Source organism: Hakea prostrata, chromosome 6, assembly GCF_041222555.1.
Source record: "Hakea prostrata isolate BN-2017 chromosome 6, UWA_Hpros_2, whole genome shotgun sequence".
NCBI classification, from domain to species: Eukaryota; Viridiplantae; Streptophyta; class Magnoliopsida; order Proteales; family Proteaceae; genus Hakea; species Hakea prostrata.
In genome coordinates this window covers 490734-511766 of record NC_142605.1, presented here as the reverse complement: position 1 = coordinate 511766, position 21033 = coordinate 490734, and the positions used below count along the sequence as shown (strand labels likewise).

General features: G+C 38.7%; 1 protein-coding gene across 5 annotated transcripts in view; it reads right to left on the bottom strand.

Moving 5' to 3' along the window:
- The window catches only part of LOC149012070 (uncharacterized), a 124659-nt gene that overhangs the window by 24061 nt on the left and 79565 nt on the right, over positions 1-21033 (bottom strand). For 4 of the 5 annotated variants that reach the window (XM_089157797.1, XM_089157798.1, XM_089157800.1 and 1 more), the window contains 3 exons: positions 3319-3390; positions 3116-3224; positions 2911-2965 (listed from right to left, as the gene is read on the bottom strand). In XM_089157797.1, coding sequence (XP_089013923.1) covers positions 2911-2965; positions 3116-3224; positions 3319-3390 — 236 coding nt within the window. Of the gene's footprint in view, positions 1-2910; positions 2966-3115; positions 3225-3318; positions 3391-21033 lie in introns of those variants that run through there. The other variant, XM_089157802.1, reaches the window with a different exon arrangement.

Genomic DNA, 21033 nt, shown 5'->3' with positions numbered 1-21033 from the left:
TGATTGTTTGGTCTGACATTGAGGATGATTTGACTCAGGCCTCCGGCGATGACGACAATGGTGATGATGATGACAATGACGATGACGATGATGATGATGGAGGGGATGAGAAGGGTGTTGGACCTCATGATCAGGATTCAGCTAATCCTAGGGACAGACCACCACCACCACCAGTATGTGAGAGTCAAGTGGGGAGGACAACCACCGAGATTCACAAGTTAGAGTTAGTTCACCCATGCGACACAAGATTCAGAACATACTGGAGCTGCATCTCAAGGCCAAAATGTTTCCTTTACATATTCGAGGAAAGGGAAGGGGAGACATCACAACTATAGCACAGAGGACACGCCATTATATGGGTCCTACCTTCCAATTGATGTCGAGAGCTTGGTGGGATCTATAAGATCGATGAGCATAAATGATTATAAAGACTCCTCCACCTCCAGAGGATCCGGATGGCATAGGCCTACAGAGTCCTCATATGATACCTTGTGGAGGGTATTGGTTCTACTGGGTTGACTTATGGAACTTATGGTTATGGACAATATGGTGTCCCTCCTAACTATCAGACTCAGGGTTAGCCACTAGTGGAGGCTTATGGTTATGGAGCAGCATATAGAGCTTATGGTGTCCCTCCCACTGTCACCTATCGGAGTTAGGCACTGTATCCAAGGAAAGAAATTTCGGCGAATTTCGCCGAAATTCGCCGGTTCGCCCAGAGGGCGAAACCGATATTACAATTTTTCGCCGGAAAATCGACGTTTCGCCGGCCAAACTTCAGATTTTTTTGTTTTTTTTTTTTTTTTTATTTCTACTGCTCTTTGAGTCATGGGTAGCAGGCTCCACTGCTATTTCTGCCGAAGAAGAAGAAGATGAAGAAAGAGAGAGAGATAAAGAGACCGATCTGATCTATTTTGCCGGAGAAGAAGAAGAAAGAGAGAAAGGGAAAGAAATCCCTAACGAACTGAGAAGTTCTCGCCGCCGAGATCGACGATTATTCGCCATTTCGCTCGGTTCGCCGGGCGGCGAACCGAGCGAAACCATCGAAGTTTCGTTCCTTGACTGTAAGTTTGTAACCTTATTATTAGTATGGACCTTATCCTTATGCTGACAGCCAGGGTGCTCCTTTTATTTGTTGAGCAGATCTTCCACTCTATTCCACAGCCACCACCAGCCTTTCCATATGCAGTTGAGCCAATTCCTTATTCGGAGACTCAAAACTTCCATCAGGAAATCTTAGGCATGTGGATGATGTCGTACAAAGCTGCAGTTGCTAACTACGTCCATAACCATATGGGGCAAACATCATGGGACTTGTATTGTCATTTGTATAGGATGCAGATGGAAGAGGGAGACATTGAATAGAGTAGACTTGTAATTGGTAACATTCTCGCTTATTCTCATATGTAGTATATACTTGGAAAAGTTGGATGTTACATTTTCAATGGTTTTTTTGGTAAACTAGTAGTTCTATAGTGTTTATTATGCTTGAAATAGAAAGTATCCAAGAATCCAAATCATTTTGAGTCCATATGAGGCCCGAAATTGAAGTTCCAAAATCCTTAAAAAAGTGTCCAGTTTCGGTCAAAATTTCGACCAAAACATAGGAATTTCAGCCTTTGGCAAGGTCAAAATTCTCATTTCAATTGAAATTTGTTCCTTGGTGATGAGTCAACATCAATTGTATTTTCAAAATTCCAAATATTACTCTTCTTTATTTCAAAACCTTCAAAAAAGGAAATGTAATTTTTCTATTATTTCATTAAATTTGTTAGAATTGTGTCTTTTATTACCCCCCCCCCAAAAAAAAAAAAAATAGAGAAAAAGAAAGAAAGAAAAATCTTTTCCTAAGAATTTTCTAAAAAATCTCTAGAAAAAGTTAATTCACCCTAAAAATTGATCGACTTTTATTTCTATTTTTTGTTCTTTTAAACTTATATTAAGATTCACTAAGGTAAATGTCCTTTTATATTTAAAACTAACGATGTTAGGTATAAGGGGACGTTCGAAAAAGGAATGAATTCCAGAGGGTCTAAATGTACTTTTTTGCAATCATAGGGGGTGTAAATGTAATTTTCTCTATAAAAATGCATTCCTTTGGTCGAACCTTGTGAAATAACGTAGGTTTTGATAGTTCCACCCTTGTTCCGCTAGAGAAATTTGGACACTTCATCCTTTTTTTCTTGGTTTTCTTGATTTCTACCTCCAAATCAACTCATTTCCACAACTCCTTTGCCTCGAAACACCTATTTTGCTCCTCCTTTGGGGATTTTGGGACATCCTGGCAATGTGATATTCCAAAGTTCCTATTTTATTTTTTTATTTTTGTTCTTGTATTGCTTTGAAATTAATATATGTTTAGTCTAGGGTGTTGATCTATGATTATATGTCGTTAAACTATTATTTTTTTTTTGTGGTTTTAAAAATTATTTTCTAAATTATGTATTTTGATCAAATACGTATGTATACATAATGCAAGGGTTTGAACGTAATACAGGTGAGACATCATCACTTGATCTACGCTGTAATGGTGTTGAATTAAATTTATAAAAGTATGAAACTACTTTTATAAATAAGGGTGGAATTGTCTGTTAGGTCATATCATTGTAACAGTCCCACATTCGGAAGATGTGTTTCTTTCTTTGCAAAGTTACTAGTATTTATAAAGTCCTACTATGTCACTCAGAAATAAGTCAGGAATTCTCAAATCATTCAACAATGTCTAATGGCATATTGATGAGAAGCATTGCTGCACATTAAGCACTCATGATGCATAAAGAGAAAACATAATGATATTGTAGTAGGCCATCACTTTCCTTTGCATTTCAATTGGGATTCAAGTTAACTAAAATTGGTTGCATTTCTTTTTTTTATTTTTTCTATGGGGGTGTGGGGTGACAGAGTACATACAGGGATCGAATTTGATCTTTTATTTGCTGAAGGCGGTTGTCATCCTTTGTATGAACTGATCAAAATCATATCAAAATAGAAGATATCAGCAGAAAGAAAACAAGGTATATGATTATTTCCATAAGAAACTACTGAAACTAAAAGTAATAACAAGACTAATTACTGGATAAGAAGTGAAACTAAAAGTAATAACAAGACTAATTACCGGATAAGATGGGAGAGAGATGAGCATCTTCTTTTAAAACCCCAGACAATTCCTGCAATGCCAGTTCTTTCTGAAGAAGTTCCATTTCTATTTCAGCCTCTTCCAGTTCCTATACCATTTTCAACTTAAATATACAAAGTAACAGAATAGATTCAAGAATGACGTAAGCAACAACACATCAATGAAAAACAACCCAAACTTACGATATCCTTTTGACTGATTCTCTCTGAGAAAATATCAAAGTATGACCGAACATGAGTCAGATCCCCTAGCACCTAAAGTGAAATAATATCTATATTAAACACAGCCTTAGCAAAAGAATTATGAAGTTCAGCACTAGTCATGAAACAGAGAACAGTGAAAGCATCTGTGGAGTAAAAGTAACCAAATAAGTATTGGTATGATGCAGATATAAAATGAAAAAACCTAATGGCCAACAGAAACTATAGAGGCATGAAATTACTTTATTGCTAATGACTAAACAAATTGATATAAATGGTGGACTAAATGTGAAAAGTCGGAAACATACACCCTCAATTTAAATGACTACGTATGATTCGGCATCATCAAGAACTCAAGATAATATCAGGTTTATTGATAAACAGTTGGGGGCTACAGATACATCAAGACAAGCCCTTTCAGTTTGATTTTTTGAACATCCATAACTTTCAAACTGGCCAAATAACTTTGACATATTAAAAAGGACTAGTTATGAAGTATTGAAAACTTTTATCCACTATACCTTGTTAGGATTGCCTTTCAGGCCCACTCATGGTACAAAATTCGGTCGAAAAATGCGAAACGAAACTCACGAGGACCGAAAAAAAGTCCTTAGTTACGATCAAAAATGTCGAAATTTCCCTCTTGGGTCGAAGCATGGTTCAACTGGGAAACATGGGAAATTTTGAGAGTTTCGGTTGAAACTGTCGAAGTTTCGATAGAACCTCAAAACTGGTTTACTTATTTAAGTGTTCAGCCGGTTCACTTTTATATAAAGTCTTCTTCTTCGATCAAAACTCTAGGAAACCAGAGTTTCGATTGCGAAAACCAGGCAGAGCAAAGAGGTTTCGATCTGCTTTTCCCACCTTTTTTCAAGCTCTTTTTCATGATTTTGCATCATTTCGACCACTTTTAAGCACTCCTTTGCTGATTTAGGCCCTTCTTGGTGGATTATTTCACAGTTTTCAAACTTTGTTGGAAGGTAACCCAAGTTTCCCCTTTTTTTTAATTTTTTTCCTTTTTTTCATGATCAAATGGTGTTGGAATGTTTTGAAATTTACTATGATGGTCTCTAGTGGATAGATTAACAAGTGGTGGTTGTTGGATTTGAACATTGTAGTGTTCTACTTTTTTTTTTTTTTTTTTCTGATTTTAAAAAAAACCTAAAAAATTAAATTTTTTTCCTTTCTTTTATGCTCAAAGCATACTGGATTGAGTTGATATTGTTATTTGTTGTCTCTAATAAGTAGATTTACATATGTAATTCATTGAATCTGATTTTTGAAGTGTTTTACTATGTTTTCTGATTTTTCTTCTATTTATAATTATTATAAAAAATAATTTAATTATAAAAAAATATATTTAATTAGGATTTAGGAACAAAAATTTCATAATGTTTATGAATACCTTACTCTACATATGTAATTGATTGGATCTGTTTTTGAAGTGTTTTACTATGTTTTCTGATTTTTCTTCTATTTAACAATTATTATAAAAAATATTTTAATTATAAAAAGATATTTTTAATTAGGAACAAAAATTTCAAAATGTTTATAAATACCTTACTTTACATATGTAATTGATTGAATCTGATTTTTGAAGTGTTTTACTATGTTTTCTAATTTTTCTTGTATTTAATAATTATTATGAAACATATTTTAATTATTAAAAAATATTTTTAATTAGGAACAAAAACTAAAAAATGTTTATGAATACCTTAGTTTACACTTTTCAACTAAATGTGTGACCGTGTGTTTACACTTTAGTGTCTTTAGGGCCTTAGGTTAAAATTAAAGTGTTGGGTTTCTATTTTAACGGTGATTATGTATGTTTGTATCAGGAATTCAGAAACACGATGTTAGACATAGCTTGGCAGCATGGTAAGCCTTTGACGGATGATATGAAGAAGTCAAAGTGTAAATATTGTCTGAAAAGGATTGGATAAGGTGGGGTCACTCAATTAAAGATCCATCTACCGAGAGGGGACCGCAATGTGGTTGGAGGCCCATGTCTCTTATGAAGTTAAACTTGCAATGGCAAAATATGTGATCGGAGGGCAAGAGAAGAGGCCACAAAAGAAAGCAAAGAGGGCTCAATTCCAGGCAGCATGTGGGAGAGAAAAATGTGGATCTAGATCTAGATGATGCATCATCCCTAGAGGCAGAGATGGAGAGTTGGGAGTCTCATAGACTCGATGAGATCAGGACACAGAGGGCCATAAGTGCAAGGTCATCTAGAGATCCAAATGTTGAGAGGGCAAGTGGAGGCAGCTCCAGTATGAGGGTCAGTTCCATTACCATGGGCCCCATGATCATGACCTAGTGCCACATCTGCTGCTTATAGACCCATTGCGGCAGATCCTGATGTGCATATACTACACACTCATCTTGACTTGTTTGCGAGGCCACATTCAAAACAGAAGAAATTAAAGCATATGTGGGGTATTGTGAAGGATAAGGTGGGGATGGCCTTTTCTAAGTGGGCATTATATCACGTGTTCTTGCAAATGTTGCACAGGGGCCTTATTATATGACGATGGTGGATGAGATTAGTGGTGTTGGACATGGGGTGGTTGGGCCAACCCCTTATAAGATATATATAACGAATATCTCCCATGGCATAAAGAAGACTTGAAAGCCTACATTGATGGTCTTAAGCCAATGTGGAGGCACTATGGGGTGACAATGATGTGTGATGGTTGGACTGGTCCCACTAGATAGTCTATCATCAATTTTATGTTGAATTGTGATGGGAGGACGGTGTTCCTCAAGTCTAATGACGCATCCAGTCACAAGAAGGATGCAAAATACATATATGGGTTGCTGAAGAGTGTGGTGAAAGAGGTTGGAGTCAAGCACGTGGTGCAAATTGTGACTGATGGCGCCAATTTCAAGAAGGCTGGGATGAAGTTGATGGAGGATCCCAGGTGTAGGCTCTTCTGGATTCCTTGTGCGGCACATTGTATTGATTTGATGTTGAAAGACATTGGGCAAGTCAAATTTGTGAAGAACGTTGTTCAGCGGGCTCGAAATGTGACCACATTCGTATATAACCATGGATTTGCTTTGGATATGTTGAGGACGACATGTGGTGGTGACTTGGTGAGGCCTGGGGTCACAAGATTTGCTACAAATTTGATTGCCTTGAAGAGTTTTAAGAAGAAGAAAACCCAACTATGTGCGATGTTTGCATCTGAAGAGTGGTTTGCCTGGCCCCAATAAGAATCACTGGCAGGGAGAGCAGCACAGGCTACCATAATCAGTGATACCTTCTGGGGAAATCTAAGAGTTGTTATAAAGCTTCTAGACCCTGTGGTGACAGTCTTGAAGTTGGTAGATCAACAAAGGAAACCAACTTTACCACATATATGGGCTGCAGTGGAGATGATAAAGGAGATGGTTAGGAAAGTATATCCTAAGGGCAACCAGAAATTCCTTGATATCATCCAAGAAAGGTGGGAAAGGCAACTAAGACATCCACATTTGGCTGGTGAGTTGAAAGTTATTAAAATTTTCAAGTTATTACTTAAATACTTAATTGTTAATAACTTAGTACTTATTATGTAGTTTTATGGTATCTTACCATCTCATTTGTTGGCCTGTTTGATAGCCTATTATTTGAATCCCATGTACCACTACAATAGAGAACTCGGGATGAGGGCGGCTTTGATCCGGGCAATCCATCAAGTAGTGGAAAGGTTGGAACTGGACCCGACAAAACAAGCATTAATTAATAATGAGGTAAGATTGTGACTTGTGACTTGTGAGATGACTACTAGTCTAGTACTTAAGAATTAAGATAAATACTTGTTTTTCATACTGACTTTGTAATTATTTATTGCAGTTAAAGACTTTTAGAGATGCTACTGGTAGCTACAGTTGCTCAGTCGCTATTCAGGCTAGGGAGAACACCACTCCTGGTAAGTCACTTAGTCTACCACTTCTGGTAAGTCACTTAGTCTAAGTCTTAGATACTCAATTTGAGTTTTTGACAAAATTTATTTTTACTATTATTAATTTGGTTGGTTATGTTTCTTGCAGCTGAGTGGTGGCTACACTACGGGTTAGACTCGGAGTACTTGATTAACATTGCAGTTAGAGTGCTCTCCCAGACATCTTCTGCCACCGGCTGCAAGCGTAACTGGAACAATCTGATACATTTTAAGAGGCGGAACCGTTCGGGGGTGAAGCAACTAGAGGACCTTGTATACAACGACAACAACAACAATAAGCCTTGTCCCAACTAAATGGGGTCGGCTACATGGATTCTTGCCCTCCAATCAGTTCACTGTAATATGAGGTTTAGAGAGGAGCATATTAAGTTAGGTCAAGAGCAAGGTAGTGGGGACAAGATTGAGTTGGCTAACATCTTTGCCATAGATGATGATGAGGAGTCCCCCTATTTGAGTGGGTCAGAGAGCCATTGTTGAATGAGGCGAGAGGTCGACCCAGCAGTCAAATTGCACGAGAGGTGGGAGCTAATGTGGATGAGTTCTTGGCCACAGATGGGAGAGTGTACACCGAGCCTAACCGTCCCTTTGTACCACACCCTGGTGCATCCAGTGTCAGTGAGGATAATATTATATGGTCAGATGATGATTGTTAGAAAACAAGCATTAAATAATCAAAACAGCAGCTGAACTTGAACAAAGAAAAGAGAGAAGAAGAAAAAGAGAAGAGAGATGAAGAACTAGTAGAAGAGGCTCGTGATTCTTACTTAAGAGTCTAGAATCACAGAGCACTTTTCTTTATAGCTTCTAATGAATCTAATACAACTTTAGAGACAAATAATTGTCCTCTAGAAAAAAGAAACAAAATATTACAGCTTTAGTAACTTCCTAACTCCTAAAATAGAAAGTTCTAAAAATAGAAACTACCACCAAAATAGAAACTATACTTTCTAAAAAACTCCCAAAACTTATGTAGCAAGACTCCCACATTAGAAATAGAAAATATAATAAAAACAATAGCATAATATTGTTCACGTGAACAGTAACACAGATTTTACTGTTCACGTGAACAAGAAAACAGATTTTTTACTGTTCACGTGAATAGTGTCGTGAACAATAAATAGCCCAAGTGTATATACTTCAACAATGATGATGATGTTACTCAGCCACCCGCTAGTCAGGCATAGGATGATGTAGACGATGATGATGATGTTGGACTTGGTAGTGGGGATGACAGTGGGAGTGGTGATGATGATGATGATGGTGGTGGTGGTGATGATGATGATGATGATGGGCCTACTGATCAAGATTCAGCTGAACCACGGGAGAGACCACCACAACCACCAAATCTAGCAGTGACCCCAGTTGAGAGTCAGGGACAGGGAGGGCCATTGAGATTCATGGGGGAGAGTCAGTTCACCCATGCTACCCAGGATGTCGACAATGGTGCAAGTCGTAGTTACACTTACAGCCAGAAAGGGAAAGGGAAAGGGAAGCAGCATGGATATGGGTATGAGGATGACACTTCATCGTACGGGTCTTACCATCCCACTGATGTGTATAGCTTGGCAGTCTCCATGGGATCTATAAGTCTAGATGAGTCAAAAGCCTCCATTGTTGAATACTGGATACCGACAACAGCTGATCTCCACTCATACGAGAATGGTATGGAGAGTGTTGCATCTTCTTCGGGGGCTTATAGTAATGCATCATATGGTCAGGGGTTTCCTTAGGATTATGGGAGACATAGACTAATGGAACAGACTAGGATGCATTATCCAGCGTCTGACGGGAGGACCGTCTATGTGCACAAGGGTGCAACTTATATGGATGCTAATTTGGGGGCAAATCTTCGGCATGCAACCCCAACCCCTACCTCCTGAGAGAATCAGGACTTCCCTATCCGTATTGTGCATTCCCTCAAAGCGGATATCTTATGCATGTTGACGACCAAACCTATAGAGTTGCAGTTGTCGATTACCTCGACAACCATAGGCATCACATGCCATGGTATGTCTATGTCCGTTGGTCAGAGGAGAGGATGTCACAGGCAAAACACTACTTAAGTTACGGGATGGATCCGCCGAGGCACTCCTATTGGCATTGATTTAGTGAATTGTACTTCCCATTTTATTTTTATTACTAGTTACATTGTATCTGATGTTTAGAGTTTATTCGATGTTTTGAATTTAACTTAGAAGTTAGAAGTCATATGTTGAATGTTATGCTTAAGTATAGTTAACTTTATTTTGTACTCCTCGGTCAACTTCACATTAATATTATGTACTTTGAATGACATATCTAAATTGATTTTTTTAGTAAAATGCACATGTCAATGTGTTCTTTATACTCTAATTAGCTTAAATGCAGAATCCCACCCAAAATACTCTCTAAAACCTATCGAAGCTTGTACAAAAAAGTCATCGGTTTCCTCGAAATTTTCCAAGTTTCCACCTAAGTTTCCCATTTTCACCCGGTCGAAACTTGAGTTTCCCTTGAATTTTTTACCATGGGCCCACTACAACATGCTGGTCACCTAAGCACTGTGACAACAGTAACGGCCATTTATCTTTGGTGGTGTGCTTGGAAATTTTACTTTCCAATGACTATTGAAAACTTTCCCCAATTTGTTCAGAAATTAATATAGGCTTGCACGTTGGATCTATGTTTCTCGATGGTTATTGGCATCAAAGTTAAGTTGAAATCCATATTCTTTAGGATTTGGCTGTGGTTTCAAGGCAAGACATGAGTTTGGTTTTTTTTTGTTATACATATGTACGTGGCACATGGGTAGTCTGATATGATCTTTTGTTGCTGTTGTAGAAGGGTACAAGGGTAGAAATGTCTTATTAACATGCAATTAGTTCTTATAAACAAACATTAGGCAAACGTCATATTTTTTCCAATCTAGAACATGGTATCAGAGTGGGATCCACAACCCCAATCATGGTTCACCTCATTCTCTCACTTTTGGTTCTCCATTACTACGACCATCACAATGCTACAACTACACCTCCCTGTAAGAAATTCTTACTTAGATTTATGTATTGAGGATACCTGGGAACTAATTTATTTACTTTTCTTATTTGGAAGTCCCTCTTTTACTTCTCACCTCCACTGGGAGTAGTATGTAATTTCATATATTATGTTGTGAGGGTAATATAGGTGTGCAAGAGATCATTGGTAACACAACTTTCTACTGGATTCTCTTCCTCTCTTTTTCTTGTTTTCTTCTGGTACCATAATCTTCATTCTTCCATATATTCGTTACCAAATTTCCAATACCAATGCTGCTTATGATCACCGCCCCTCTTTCCCTTTCTAGCACTACTGCTAGTGTAAAAGCCCACAGGAGAAAGCCCATCGTCACTACCACTCCTGGTGGCTTCCTTCTAGACTGCCAAGGATTCCTTATCCCTATTTTTGAATCGATCAGCTCGATTCTGATAAATTATATGTTGATGCGATTTTTTGGTTCCCTGTTCACCTTCATCAGGTTGGACCATCAAACGATTCTTCATCCCCTCATGTGATTTTCTTAGGACAACCCTGAGTTGTCAACTAGACGAGCATCTTAGCCACATTTCACCATGTCTGTGACACCTTGATTTGTTGCCCTCTTCCAACATACTGTTCACATAGGCACTGTGACAATTATGATGCTGATTCTCTCTTGAGGTAGTATTCCAGATCCGAAGTTAAAATCAACCTGGAGGGGGGGTTAACAGGTTAAGACTAGCGAATCAAGCTTGTCTTTGAAAATAATTAACAGATTCAAAATTAAAACAATAAAGCAAGAGACAAGACAGATGGGATCTATAGTGGTTCAATTAAACTGATAAAGTTAAAACAATAAAGTCCACTTCGTTTAGGCTTAGAAGGATTGCACTCGTATGCCCACTTTCACTAAGGTGCCTGGGGACATAACACCATCATAAATAATCTTCTTCCTTTTTTTTTTACCAAAAGAAGAGTACAACCAGAGCCCAAAGAGGCCTACAAGGCCAAACAAAACAAAACACAATATGGACTACAGACAAAAGCTAAATCACAAAGGCCCAAAAGCCGAGCTCGAAGTATTTCTTCTGACTTTTCTGCTTCTTTTTCGTAAAGACGAAAGCTCAACCGAGAGCTTCTCCATTGATTCCAAAGAGGTGGGGAACGGGACTCAGTATAAGAAGAGCCTCAAGCTCATGAGCAATCACCAAGATTGAACCATGCTTAAGCTCCATGGAAAGGGAAGTAATGCATAATTGAAGGCATATATAAGAAAGAAAAGCCCAATGGGTTAGGCCCATAAAGGCCTAAAGCTATCACCCAAATCAGCCCATGCCTTTTATGGGCTAGGACTGTTTTAGTGGGTTAAAGTTAGCCCATATATTTTGATCTCCATGGTCTAGATCTGTGAAATCCCCCGGATTTCTACCCCTTTAACGCGTAGTTTCAAGACCGAGAACCCAGGCCTTGAGTTGGCGACAATTGTGGGCATTCAAGTCAAGCCTGAAGGATTATAAATGGAACCAATGTTGGTGGATGACCCTTATGATGACTCAACAACTCTCCTAGAGTTTAACTGAAGAGAGAAGATTAATCAAGATGGTGTAAAAAGGGTGATTTTGGAACGACCATAGATCGACAATGGAGAATCCGATTGACGCGAATAAGGTATCAAATCGAAGATCGTTGAAAGACCTTTCCAACGAGCCAAAAATCACCAAAATTGGAGTCCGTTTGGGGGTCCAACCATGGACCGTTCGGTTGGGCCATTTGGGTGAACCAACCTCCCACCCCATTTTCTGTTTAGGGCAAAAACAGAATTTCGGGTTTTTAAGCCCTATTTTATATTTTAACTCAACCGTAATCGCATTTCTTTATGCAAGAACGAGTTCGAGGCTGCGGGAAGAGGAGAAGCCAGAGGAAGAGCAGTTCCCATCTTTTCGAAGGTGTTTTGTGATCCAAATCTTTACGAAATCACTAGGAAAGGTTAGTTTTATTTAATCTTTCTCTTATACTTGGTTTTGGGAGTCATTTCTCTTCTCTTCTTTTGAGGGATCTTCAAAGGGAAGCACGTTAGGTTCATTGCTTACTCCTTAATCCTTATTTTGGTGTCCCTTCTAGTATGAGAATTATTGGTGTGATCCCATGCTTTAGTTGATGCATTTTGACTCTCCAGGTCACCCATGGGTGATTTAAGAGAGCCAATTTGGGACATTTTGATCTTGGTCAAATTGAAGGTACCCATAGGATCCTTTTGCTGCCAATTAGCTTCCCCCATTTTGTTTCGTTTTGACTTCGAATTGGTGGCTAATTAAAAACCATTCAGTAATGAGGTTAAGAACTACCCTTTTTAACCTAGTTTTTAGATTTGGGTTTTCGTGGAAAGATTTTGGGATATCCTTTGAAACCCAAAAATTAACTCCTATTTTTATTTTGTTAATCCTCTTGCATGAATATGTTTATATATCTTTAGTCACCAACTTGCGGGAAAGAATTACTGAACTTTGAAGAAAGGAATCTAGTTGGAAGGTGAGGAATAACTAACTATGTTACACATAATTAATTGTTGCTATTTTAATTTTTGTTGTTGATATTAATTGCTGTAAATTTCTATCTACCATGATATGCTTGTGTATGACTTTGCACGAACGGAATGTAAGATTTATTGCTTGAGTATTTCTCTTTGCTGTTGAATCTTATATTATTGATATGAAAATGGTATGATATTGTATGAGATGAAAGAGGAAGAATGATATTATTATCCTTACCTTGTATTTTCTACTAGGGTTGTGGGTTCGCCTATTGCCCTAGTATCTTTATGTGATTGCTTAAGTTATGATTGGGGAATGGGGAATGCCATTTTGGCATTTCTGTCATAGGACACCAGAGGAGGCAGTATGGGACGCATTCCTACAGTGCCCTTGGCGCTTTCCCTGATTACTGTTGACATACTTAGGGCAAGTCTAGAAGTGTTTGGCTAGGTAACCTCATGACTACTACTACCCTTTCAGTAGGGGTATTGAAACCGGTTAACCCGTGATGTCAATGGCTAGGACCTGTGAGCATCAAGCAGGCCCACTGTTATCATGAGATGGTAGGGTTCCATATAATAGATAAGGGCTCATGGGCGCTCAAGACCGGTAACCAACCTGTTAGAGGACATGGAGAGCATCCTGTCCATTATATATGGATGACCATAGGGTTAGGGCTCAATGGGGTTTGAATTGGTTGGTGCCATGGGATACATTGACTCTAGGTGGGGAAAGATACTGAACTGAGTTGGTTGGTGCCATAATGGAAGTATTTGAACCATATGTAGTACGAGACCGTATGACTTTGCATTGGGCTTAGGGTAATCCTTGACACGCGCCAGATCTTATACCAATCGTGATGTGAGAAAGTGGTGACCTATACCCCCTCCATAGATTGATGTGACTTGACACAACTACCGCAGAGAGCCCAACAGACGTGCTTTGGTGCCGTGAGGGAAGAGTGACAGAGACCGCTCAGAGGAGACTGGTGTATGACTTAATGCGTGTCTACTTTAGAGACTACATTATAGAGTTAGAAACCTCATATCATCACCATGCATCTGTTTGTTTATATTATTAATTACATGATTGTCATATGAATTACAACATGGAAATTGGATGAATGTATTGATGTGAATGTTAATAACCTCACAGAGTTTTATGAACTCATTCATTTATTTTTGTTTGTTCTTTAGACTGCTCTACAGGTTATGAGGAACCCTCTTACGTTGAGGATCCTTTAATGAATGGCTACCAGAAGGGTGTAGTCGGAGAAGACATGGATGCACATGACGCTTCATGTTCATGCTAGGACTGCTCTTATGAAGCCAACTTCTAGAGATAGAGACCTTGTTGTCTTTAGGAAATCTTTAGTTTCTTTCATGTCTCTTCTACATATATACACGTTGTTTTCTTTTAGGAAAGGCGAGGGTATTTTCTATCTTGACCCTTGAGTTTTCCACTGAAGATATTCTTCTAGGACTCTGATGTTTAGCTTTTGTTTTGAAGTAATGGATGATTGTAATCATTATTTTATATTTGATAATTTATTACTTGAACTTGATTTATTCTTGTCCATTTAGTTATGCTATATCATGTTTTGTATGGATTTGTCACTGAATCTAGATCTTGCGGTGTATCACCCCCACAGGCATTCTGGTATGACCGGATCCGGCTGGGTGGGGTGTAACAAGATCTAAGCCCAAATCTAGTTCTTAAAAGTCAATAAAAGTGGTTGTGCTTTGAAAATAAAAGAACTCATTATCAAAGGAGTTTTCCTTTTTTAAGAGTTAGGTAGTAGTTGAGTTATTAATAGGTAGGTGGTGAGTGTTAGTGGTTAGATGTTACACTTAACATTTATGTCTCTTTAGAATTTTATATAAAGAGACTAAAGAGGGTGAGACACAACTCAACACTCAACTTTGAAATCAAATTGCTTGTTAGCTATTTCCTCTTTGAAGAAATTTGTGTTTGATCAAGGAAGATTGGTGTTCGATCCAAGCAATCTACCTTGTGGTATGAAGCCCAGGTGTACTTTGTTGTTCTTATTTTTCTCTCAATTCTCTTATATTGTTCCTTGCATGTCTTCTTCATAGTTCAGCCCCTGTTTTGAAGATCTATTCAGTCCATGTTGTTAAGTTAATATCCTTGTATTACCACTCTGATTTCAGCCTACCTTCATAACTGAATTTTGTTTATTTCCAGTCTATTGAATCTGAAATTATTCCCTGTAAAAGATCCTATTTGGCTATTGTTTTTTATCAATCAAACACAGTACTACATTAGGAAGGGTTTGGCCTAAGGATGAAGCGTTGGAGAAGAAGAAGGCCAAGGTGGGGAGGGAGAATAACACAGCCAAGATAGGGGGAGAGAATGGGAGGCAGTGTTGGCTCAGTAAAGAAAGAATGGGAGCAAAGGTTGGGCCCAACCGAACGCCAGCCCAGGAGAAGCAAGTATTGAGGGGGCAAGGGAGGAAAGGGGTTGGGAATCACTAAGCTAAGGGATGAGGAAGGATGAGAGAGGGTGGGCCCAGAGGGTCCCACTCCATAAGAGAGAGAAGGACAAGTGAGAGAGGAAAGGGGAAGAAGAGAAGAAGGGAGGAGTAGAGTTCCGAGGAAAGGGAAATCTCGGGTGTGCAATAAGGGTGGGAGGAGAGAGACCTAAGTAGGTCAATGGCATCATAGTCAGAGATGGTGTAGAGGGAGTCAAAGGGGTAGGCGTCTCAGAGTAATAGAGAAGAGAAGAGAAGAGGAACATGAAGATGGAAGAGAGGATAATGATGAAATGATAGAGAGGAGAAGAGGAGAACCATAGAGAGAGAGAGAGAGACAGAGATAGAGAAGAAAGAGCCAAAGACACACAAAGGTGGAGGACAGTTGGTACAGAAGTCCCGTGAACACCGTTAGTACAAGCACCAGCTGCAAGAGAAACATATTGAGACCAGAGAAGATAATTGGTCCCATTAAGTTTAACAATCATCATTTGAAAAGGAGAGAAATCAAAATCCCTGAAACTGAAAAAATAGGAGTCTCCCCCATACTAGATTACGAGAAGAGGCAAAGATAATTGAATCGGCCGTCCCACGGAAGAAAAACTGATCCAAAAAAGTAAATCAAGGCATCAAAAGGAAACATGAAGAAAAACTCATCCAAAAAAGTAAATCAGAGCATCAAAAGGAAAACATGATCCCTTGGCAGGAGAAAAGTGCTCACCACCAAGGGAAAACAAGTATAAAGGAGGTTTTAGGACGGTTTTAGAAAATCAAAGAGAGGGAGGCGACGGCCCTAGTAAAACTTGCAAGGCTAGATGATAGTCTTAGGACCATTGCAAGTGGCAATGGCAACCCTAGAAGTATCACTGTGTAGGCCATAGTCTTAGGGTGATGTGATGGTGTAGGGATGGCTGGAAAGGAGTCACAACACCCCTTGGAAAATCATAGAATGTAGGCAATGCACCAAGGGTAGATCACAGGGTAAGGGAGGTCTAGACGCAAGGGTGATAGCCATAGAACAACAGCAGGTTGGAGGCGATAAATCTAGGGGCTATCGTTGGGTTAGGGATGAGGGAACAAGTCCTACGATGGTGGTGGTAGCTGTCACTAGGCTCAAGAGATGATGGTGGTGATATGTGATGGGAAGAAGAAGAAGAAGAAGAAGAAGAGAGAAAGAGGCTGTTGGTAGGTGGTGGTGCTCTTGTTAGGGTTTTTCAAATCAGAGGTGGCTTTGATATCATGTTGTAAGATTTGAGAAAATCTTGATTTATGTCAGACAAGAAAATTTTACAGGACCGTTGTTCGACCAGCTATGATGTACAGTGCAAAGTGTTGGGTTGTTAAAAAGAATCATATAGATAAACTTAGTGCAGCAGAAATGAAGATGCTAAGATGGATGAGTGGCAAAACTAGGAAAGATAAGATAAGGAATGATCATATTATAGTTGGTCTGGGAGTTGCTCCCATAAGTGATAAGCTTCAAAAAAGTTGTTTCAGGTGACATAGCCACGTTCAATGGAAACCTATAAATGCCCATGTACGAAGAAATGATATAATCCAGCTTGAAGGGCCTAAAAGAGCTAGGGGTAAACCTAAGATAACCTTCAGAGAAACGGTGAAAAAAGATATGCATACCTTAGGCCTTGTATCTAGCATGACCTCAAACAGAATTGATTGGAAGGCAAGAATCCATGTAGCCGACCCCATTTAGTTGGGACAAGGCTTATTGTTGTTGTTGTCGTCGTCGTTGATTTATATCAGAGAGACATAGCAGGGTCTTTATTTATACTAATAGTTTGCCAGAAAAACAACGGGTCTTCCCAATGTTGGAATATTACAAAGAAAATAATAAAAGCACCTAACAAGACAAATCTACCCTTAATAAAATAACTAATATTACTGCTACTGCCTTGAAACAGGAACAATCTAACGGTTCGACTGGTGTAGATCTGACCTTGAAATTCAGGTATCTAGAAAAATCAATAAAAAAGAATGGTGTGATGAATAGGGGAAGAAGAGTGAACGCTAGGGATGGGGTGGGATGTTGTTTTCTTACTTGGGGATTGATGGATGCTGCTGGTTCACGAGCACTTGCAGAATTAAAGAAGAACACACTCTAAAAATCCACCATGGCCCTCCCAAGAAGACCACGACCTTACTTGCCCCTAAACTCAGATTTTTATTAATCAAATTCAACTTAAAGATTACATGACTTGAAGGCTATATCTATAGCCTCAAACAAAGAAATAAAAAAAGGACTCTAAGTTGGACTATCAATTAGAACTCTAACTGATTTTTCTAAGACTAACTCAACTACTACATAACTAAGACTTTGACTTAAACAAGAAAACTCAATAACTCTAGAGGAGCCAATCCAAATTCTAAGGGTAGATATGGAGTCTTAAAAATAAGGAAAATCAAAATGGACACAACAAAACTAGGAATCTCAACTTGACTAGGACTCTTATATAATTGGAAATCGCTAATCGGAAAAGTAAAATAAAAATATAAGGTCCAATCAACAACTTGGACCTGATGGGACCCATAATTAATGGTCACAAAGTTGGGTAAAATTACTAAAATACCCCTATATCGAAATAGGGTGCTAGGGTTTGGAGGATCAACCCTAGGCCCTGCAGAACTCCTGGAAATAATTTGTCTCAATTCTCCCCTTCTTAAAAGCATTTATCTCCTGATGAATGTGCCTATCAACATGATGTTGGATCAATCCTTGGAAATCATTAGTGTGAACTCGTCATCACATTTCACATTTCTTTTTTTTCAGGAGGGGGGGGGGGGGGGCAGGGCAGGAGTAGCAGGCAGGTTACTATTAGTATCATTCCCAAGCAAATTCTGACACGGTAGGAAAAATAGGAATGAAATCTTCACATCTAAGGGGCTTCTTTTCAAAGAGCCAGGGGGCATGACAAAGTCAACATCTTTAGGTTCAAAATTAGTAGCCCCTGAGGCCATCTCTTTTCACCACTTCTACCAGCACGGTTCTCTTGACTATGTCCGCATGAATCTCTGTAGTACCATCTCTGGGCTTGTTTTTCTTCATGTCAAGGGTTGGAGACGCACAGTCAGATCATTAAGAACAATGTCTTGATCTTCAAGGAATACTAAGGGAATGAACTCAATTACCTTCTTTGCTTCCATTCTGATAGCATTGATTCCTTTGATCTTGACTTCTTCATGGAATTCTTCGGAGTCAAGGGAATGATGAGTGTTGCATGGACTAGAGACTAGGTCAAACAACTCTCTTGGTGCCCCTTTGAAATTCTGGGGATGGTGAACTTCTGATTTGGGAGGTACAACTTCAAGCACATCTGCAGCTGGTGTTATTGCTTTTCTCATCCCCGTAATCTGTTGAAGCACATTCTTCACCTGTCATGACCTTTTCATCAAGGTCTTGAGTCAACTACTGATCACTGATGGGAACTAGACACCTTTGAGATACTTCTAGTCCATCATATTAAGAAGGGACCTTTTGTAGGGTTGGGGATGCTTCTCAACTCTTACTTAACCTAGTCCTCTTAATTAAGTAATAAACCCTTTAGACGCTACATTAACACTACTACCACTATCAACAATTACCAAAGCTGTATGTTCACCTGATCTCAGTTTGATCTGATGTAGAAGATGCAATTTCTCCACCAGTCTTCTACTTCAGTTTCTGCTGTAAGCACCTTTGATATAACATATAGGGAGAGTCTGGAATCAAAATAGTTTTCCTCATCATAGTTCTCAGCTCCTATTACTACTTTGTATTTGACTGCTGATCCATCTATGGTGCTGATTACTGTTGATACATGCTATAGCTCTAGTTACTACAGATTCCTCTAGGTCTGATACCAATTGATGTAAACCAAAATTCTACGGTTTACCTCATACGGATGTTGCTCTAGACGTAGGTTTACTCCAGGATCCTCTTCAACAGAATCAGCAGTCACTTAGATTTTAGAATACCTTAAGGTTGAAGGGAATGGCTGGTTACAGGTAAAATTTGATCACCCAGGTTTATAATTTTTAGGGTTTGAGAGTAATTAGGTTTCTAGGGTTTTGGGAATTCAGGGGATATGAGGTTCATAAGTTCATTTGTGATAAGGGTTGTGAACAAAGTATTTCCTAACGGATCATTTATGTTAATATTTTATGGTCAAAAGATATGACAAGATGGTGTAGGATCCCACGGATACACAACCCATCCCATGGGAGACATGGGATAAATTCCTTGAGATGGAAGCTTTGGTTTGTAGGAGTCATAATGGGATTAAACTTGGAGGGAAAGTAGGCAATAATATACAAAGGTGAATCCCCTAGTTCGGCGGGGTTTGGATGGCTAAATTAAAAGAAATTAAGGTTCTTGTTTTTAGGGTCTTCTTTAATATGAAAATTCAAGAAAATAATTATATCTTGAAATCTAAGGTCACTAGGGTTGGGGGGACAAGGCTCCTAAAGTTTGGGAAGATCTAATAGTTAGATTGGTGTAGATTTGACCATAAATTTGGGTCTTTAGAAAAGTCCCAAAATTCAAGAAAATAAAAAAAAAAGGTGAGATGGATGGGGGAAGAAGAGGGAAGGCTAGGGATGGGGTTGTGGATGCTGTTTTCTTACTTATAGATTGATAAGTACGGCTGGAATCAAGAACTGCCGAAATTGAAGAAAAACACATTCTAAATCTGCCATGGTCCTCCCAAGAAGACCATGAACTTACTTGCCTCCAAACTCAAAATTTCGTTAATCAATTACAACTTAGAGATTATATGGCTTGAAGGCTTTATTTATAGCTTGAAATAAAGAGGTAAAAAAGGACTCTCAGTGGGAAAACCAATTAGAATTCTAACTAGCTTATCCAAGTTTAACTCAACTAGTACTTGCCAAGACTTTGACCCAGAAAAGAAAACTCAACAACTAACTCTAGAGGACTCCAATCCGAATTATAAGAGTAGATATGGAGTCATATGAAAAAGGAAAATTCAAATGGACTGAAATTATGGGATCCTGACATAACTGGGAATCTCAACTTGACTAGGACTCCTAAATAACTAGCAAAATACTTATTAGAAAAATAAAATAAAAATATATCTACGGTCGAACCAACAACTTGGTAGCAATACCTAGTTGTCACAAATTTGGGCAAAATCACTAAAATACCCCTGGATTGAATTAGGGATGCTAGGGTTTGGTAATCAACCATAGCCCCTGAGGAACCTTTGGAAATAATTTACATCAATCCTTCTAGGGAAAGATGAGATAGAATCCTTGATTGAATTAGAGTATTTAGTCAAGTAAGGGTCATACTAAGAAATTAGAATTAGTGTGGTAGTTTGAAACCAAAGTGGTTTTCTAGGTAACTTGGTGAAAGTCCTAGTTGGAATCAAGTTGTAAGATTCCTTCTAGATAATTCTTATTTTTATCTTTTACTTTTTGTGGTCCTAATTAGTTGGCAAGTAGTTCAAAGTATTTTCAATATTCCTTTTGTGGTTGAGTCCAAAAGGATGCAATCATGCAATAAGACAAAGATTGGGCCAGGGGTCCATGAAGGGAAAGACAACGTTGGGTGCAATTATTCACTAAGACGAAGCTGGAGGTTTGATTCAACGGAGGCTGGTCTAAGATTGAAAATGGTATCTGCTTGGAGTCCTAGCCCACCTCTAATCATGTGAATGTTAACTCTAATATTATGACTTGTTGTTTTTCATATCGTTTTGATTGGAAAGAAAGAGGG